This window comes from Chelmon rostratus, chromosome 13, assembly GCF_017976325.1.
Source record: "Chelmon rostratus isolate fCheRos1 chromosome 13, fCheRos1.pri, whole genome shotgun sequence".
NCBI classification, from domain to species: Eukaryota; Metazoa; Chordata; class Actinopteri; order Chaetodontiformes; family Chaetodontidae; genus Chelmon; species Chelmon rostratus.
In genome coordinates, this window is record NC_055670.1 from 2,463,442 (window position 1) to 2,469,277 (window position 5,836).

Below are 5,836 nucleotides of genomic sequence, written 5' to 3' on the forward strand. Positions count from 1 at the left end.
TAGTCTGCTGGGTCGCACGCTGCGAGAGGCCTTGCTTATGCAGCTCAACGATCTGACCATGTTCAAGAAGAGGAAGCTTCTTAGCTTTAGCCATCAGGAGGGCATGACTGACAAAAATTAGAATTTTGAGCAGATTTTGGCTTTAAAAGCCAGTGGTCATAAACTTTTGATCAGCTGATAAACAGCCTATTTCAGTTTACTTTACAGGACTCAGTTAGTGTGTACTATGGAATGCTGAACCATAGAACAGGGCCACCACCAAAGGGGGGCCAGGGAGAGCCAGGGCCACTCAGATACAATTGCTGGCCCCCTCAAAGCCCCCCAACCAAACAAGCTTCTCTGACCGTCTCTTTAGAAAACACCACAACTAAACCATTGTAAGGATGAGATTTCCTTATCTTTAAGACACCGGGACACTGGACCCAGTGTTGTTTCATAAAAATGTGATTTGTACGGGGCTGATGGATGGAAGCAGGCCTCGTCTAGTGACCTCTCTTTTGTGATTGGTTAGTTTGCTTCAAGTGACTTGAAGTGTTTAGTTTCAAGTGACAGCAAGATGCCGTGGTGAAAATCTTCAAGATATGACACACTCTTCAACTGATATGGATTATTTTATATGGAGTGACCCCTTCTGTGCCAGTGCAGACAGGACAAGCGCTCCCCAGATAAAGTATTTGGTTTGTCCACTCTGGGCTACTGTCGAAGCATGGCGGTGTCATGCCAGGCTACTTAAGTAGCAGTGCAGCCCCTTTGTCACGGTCGGCACAGGCACAGACTTTGTCAGTTGATGCCAGCTATTTCTTGGAGGGTCATGTGAAGGCTCACATGTTGATGCACATACTCAAACACAAACAATAACACTATTAAAGCCTTTTCAATAATCAGAACTTGCATTGTAACAGTATTTAGGAATGTTTTATTTCAAAACTCATTAAATGCTAAGCTATTTTTTCACAGATCCACTGCAGAGACTCATCACAGCACAGATCATTCCAGTTTTCTTCAGGTTTCAGGCCAGGCTTTAAATGTACACAGTCCTCTTCACCCCAGCGTGGATCTCCACCACCATTGTCAGGCTGCCTTGCATGCCAGTACCTAGGGGGTTATTAAGCAAGTGAATAGTCACAGCATTTTCCACCTCCTCCAAGTGGCCAAAAACACTGTTTAATGCTGCTTTAAGTTTGTCCAGTGAATTAAGTTGTGGAGAGAAAAAAGCCACTGATCGGCAGCCACAGTCAGCGCTCCGATTCTTCTGATTCTGATTCAAGGAATGAATGCCTCTCCACGAGGAGCAGCTAGCTCGCAAGTAATGTTGAAAATGAACTTCAGTCTGATTCTGATTGCAATTATTGAGACCAGTGGTTCCCAACCTAAACAGACAACCCCTGACTCAGAGACATGTGATTCAGATTATGTGTGTGTGTGTGTGTGCGTGTGTGTGTGTGTGTGTGTGTGTTTTAACACATTCATACATTGCTCTATTAGCTTTTTGATGGATTTAACTTTGTACTTTTCTAATTCAGGATTTGGCGGGTTAGCAGGGAGTGAAGGCTCTGAGAATAAAGCTTGTGTTCAGATCTTTACTGTGCCTTTGTCCTGTGACATTTTTCTGAAGTTTAGATCTTTAATAACAATCTTTGGAAATAACAATTTTTATTTAGTTTTCGGGAAGAATGTGCAATTGCTTTTTAATCCTCATGCAATTTTTCAATATTTCTCAATATTTTCCAATGGCAATGTATTTTTTAGAGTCCTTTGTATAAAATCGACATATTTATAGTCAACTTGTTGGGTTGTATTTTCTTTCCCATGAAGCTTTGGCGACCCCTAGTGGGAGTCAAGATCCCCTAGTTGGGAACCAGTGACGTAGACAGACGTATACAAATAAATCCGGTAAAACACAGCAACAGAGTGTGTTTATATTAAAACAAGGTGGGACATGTACTGTATGCCTTACGTCAGAGTTGGTGGAGTGCCATCAGTCCATTTCCAGGTGCCCTCGTTGTCTCTGTCATTCAAACCAATCCAAGTATCTTTCTTGATGTTTGTGCTGAGGAAAACCTGTTCAAGGTAAAGGAAAGAGAGCCCTTATCTCTATTTTGAACCATATTATATACTGTACACAATTTACAGGGATTCATCTGAATAATCCAAAGATTCAGTTTGTCTTGCACAACACTTTGTGTACATGAAGCATTTAGGAAGGTAAAAAGGCAAGTTGAGTCAATTTCATTTCTACAGCCCAGAGTCACAAATTTGCTCTACAACCCCTACGGATCAGTGAGGAAAAACTCCACACCACCTGTTCAGCACGGCTGTCTATGATCACCAGGTCTGCTCCTCTGTCTCTGCAGTCTTGTCTGCCCTTTTCCCAAGAGTCTGACTTGGTGGAGAAGAAGTAACAGATACAACCGATCACGCTCCATCCTGCAGGACACGTTTTATCTGTGCAATGCATCAAACAAGAGACATTAAAGATCAGACAAGACCCTTTCCCTTCACTTGACATCACTGTAAATGACAGCCTGCCCTCAGTGATTTCACAGCTTGAATAAAGGATCATATATTTGAGAGGTTGTGGATTAAATACATGATCTGTGGATGACGGTTTGTGAGCGCTGATATTTATTATACAGTGGACGATAAATCAAAACCTCTCTAACTCAGGATATAACATGATAACCATCATCAAAACCAGAATAATATCTCTGAATTCATTCATTTTCCCATTTATTTATTTTGTTCACTCAGCCCACTCTACCTTATCTGAAGCCAAAGTGCTTTCATGCTGCTTCGTTGGCTTGTTCATGACTCCTCACACTCCATTGGTCCAAATAATTATTAGACGATACAACTGATTACTTACAGCACTATATCTAACTGGCACATGAGAAATCTCCATATAAAGAAGCTGCATTAGCCTTGAACAGATCACAGTCTTATAAGGAAGTTAAAGTCTTTCAAGCATAGAAGTAAAGATCCATTTTTCCACACAGAGACAGCGTCCACATTTAAACCGAGACATTTGAAAACAAGGTTTTAGCTACAAAATAGATATGAATAAGTGCAAAACCTGCCTTATACATAAATACATGTCTGTTTAAATCAGTCGAGAGAAAACATGAAGAGAAGGCAAACTGAGTGTAAATGTGTGTAGTTTACAGAACTGAGAGCAGGATCCTTCGATGGTGATGTGGTTTGTGGTGGGTCTTGACCTTCGTGATAGGAGACAGCTGTGCAGAACCCACACAGGCAACACTCACTCTGTTTGGACAGTCTCTGAAGTCTGTCCAGCTCCTGAGTCCTTTCGGTGAGGCTGGCGTTCAGCAGGTCTCTCTCAGCCAGCTGGTCATTGCTGGCCTGGAGACGCTCCGTCAGGTTGGCTCTGATGGAGGAGAGCTCCGCGGCTGAATCGTGAAAAAAGGAAAATTGTGACAAAAGTTGAGAAAGAAGCAGAACAGAAAGCCCAACATCACCTCTTTTCACATTGAGGTGAAACTCGTGCATCTTTCATATGGAGGACCGGTCCTCTGTTCTTTCAGAGCACACAAGCTCAACACAACGTTGACGAATGAAAAATGCACTCACAGTGGACACCGAGGCCGATGAGTCCAGCCAGCAGGAAAACACTGAGCAGCCCCAGAAAGAGAACAACAGCTCCATGAAACCTCCTCCCTGAGCTCCTGGGACCTGAACACAGAACAGAGCAGTGGATACAGGACATGATACAACAGCATTAATGCCAGTCTGTCTCACTCCTTCTTCTTACCTCTCTGATGCTGTGATGCCTTTGGGTCAACAGAGTCGTCATATTTAACATTTGCATAGATTCCCTCCATCGCTCAGAAGTGTGTCAGGTATTTGGTGGAGGGTCTGCTCTGCAGCAGAAGTTTCTCTGAATGAGTTCACTTTTCTACTTGATGAGGAAGTCACAAGTCTCAAAGTCGCTAAAAATAGTTTGTGAGAATCACCTCCATCTCACTCGAAACAGGAACAAGAATGAAGTTTGTGAAGTTGAAGGGAATAATGTCATTTTCAAGAATATTTGACTTTACGGGTTCTTAAAAAATCAACGTATGAATGTTTTTCTGAGGAAGCTTCTTGGCTTTTCATTTGCTGCTCACAGGTTCATACTGCTAATGTTGACACTACAGGTCAGTTTGAGGAGAAAATCTTAAGCCAGTGTCCACAAGACTCGATTCTTCTGACTGCTGATATACTTCAGTCAACAAAAAAATCACAAGTAGGTCAAAAGAATATTGTTATAGTCAAAACACTGTGCAGTTCTCAAATCCACAGCACAGCTCAATTTCTCACATCAGCATATTCATTTCCTGTTGCTTTCACTGAGTTTTTAAGTGCAAATGCAGGATCTGTAGTTGACTGAGGGATGCACTGACTTCATCTTGATGGTCATAATGGATTACACTGCTTCTCTAATGAGCTCTACCTGTTATTCAAGGGTTTTAAGTACTTCATTGTCAGTAATAAAACAGCACAATAATATCAATGCAATGACTGTCAGGCCGGGACTCAGAACAGGACTCAGACGCAGAGATGTAACTCACAGATATTTATTCAGGCAACATAACCTCTTCGCTTTGTGCCAAACAAATAGGCTATGAGACTTATTATTCAGAACAGGAAATTACTAACGATAATTATCGAAGTATGAAAACAAGAGAACAGAAAACACTCTAAATGAGGCTAACAAACAAATCTCTACAGTTTGCACAATAATATCAATGCAATGACATCATTTTAATCCTCGCATGCAACAGTTTTGCTGTAAAGCCAGCTGTCTTTATCATTTCTGACACCACAGAGCTTCAGACTGAGTGAACATTAACCTGGCAGACATCAGAGAGCCTTCTCAGACAGAAGGGAAGTATTCATAAGCAGATGAGAGCGTGCTGTGTGTGATGTGATTGATGGCATCACAGCACAAACTGTTTTATGTTATTTCAAACTACAGCTCCATTATGCCCCAAACTTCTGGAGCTCACTACCTATCGTTATCAGGGAAGGCAGCTTGCTAAATATTGTCTCTTTTCACTTTAGCCCTGAACTAGCTCTGACTTACAGGCCTGAATCCTTTACGTCCTTACGTCCTTTGTCTCACACTCATACACTGCTGCACTTCTTGTAAATTTTTAGATACTTTACTTGAGTTTGTGCATTCTGTGTACTCTATTTTTAACTTTACTTTATTTGTAATAAAATATTTCATGTAATGCATTCTCATTATTCTTTGGTCATCTTTGTCTGTGTCTTATTTTTACTGTAATTATCAAGTGGGTTTTATTCTCCATTTCAGTAAGTATGTGTTTACATTCAAGGGACTAAGCCCTCAAGCAGCTGCAGTAAACAAAGAGGTCAGGTGATTTCTTTATACAAGAACAGAGTCCACAAATGCAGGACGGTGGGGTGGTCAGATGGGTCAGCAATATGCTATTGTGTCTGTCTGTGTTTTCCCCTTTCTCTTTGTGTCTTGATAGTCCTCTCCTTGTGTTTATGTCTTTTTGTGTGTGCCTGGTCCGGGTGGTTCCTGTTGCGAATCAGCCTTCACAGCTGCAGCCTATCCACTCATCATCAACCACAAGATAAAAAACAGGTTCTTCTCACTAGATCGTTGTACTCAGCAGGCAAACATGGAACAGCCACTGGATCTTCCTCATGCTTAGTTCTTGGCTCAGTTCTGAATTGGCGCTCCTGTTGTTTAACCCTTGTGTTTCTCCTTGTATGTCTGCCTGTCTGACTTGCCCAGTTCCTGCTTCTTCCCAGACTGGCCCAGATGTCTCCCCTGGCTACAATATACTATCAACTACAATAAAGC

The 5,836-nt window shown here is 41.9% G+C and overlaps 1 protein-coding gene across 1 annotated transcript; it reads right to left on the reverse strand.

Annotated features, from left to right (window-relative positions):
• Positions 1-938: 938 nt before the first annotated feature.
• Positions 939-3,893, reverse strand: LOC121616270 (CD209 antigen-like protein E). The gene is made up of 6 exons (XM_041950986.1): positions 3,770-3,893; positions 3,589-3,690; positions 3,264-3,407; positions 2,303-2,445; positions 1,958-2,061; positions 939-1,095 (listed from the first exon to the last, which is right to left on the reverse strand). The coding sequence occupies exons 1-6, from the start codon at positions 3,837-3,839 to the stop codon at positions 939-941; spliced, it is 720 nt and encodes a 239-aa protein (XP_041806920.1). The 5' UTR covers positions 3,840-3,893.
• Positions 3,894-5,836: the final 1,943 nt, after the last annotated feature.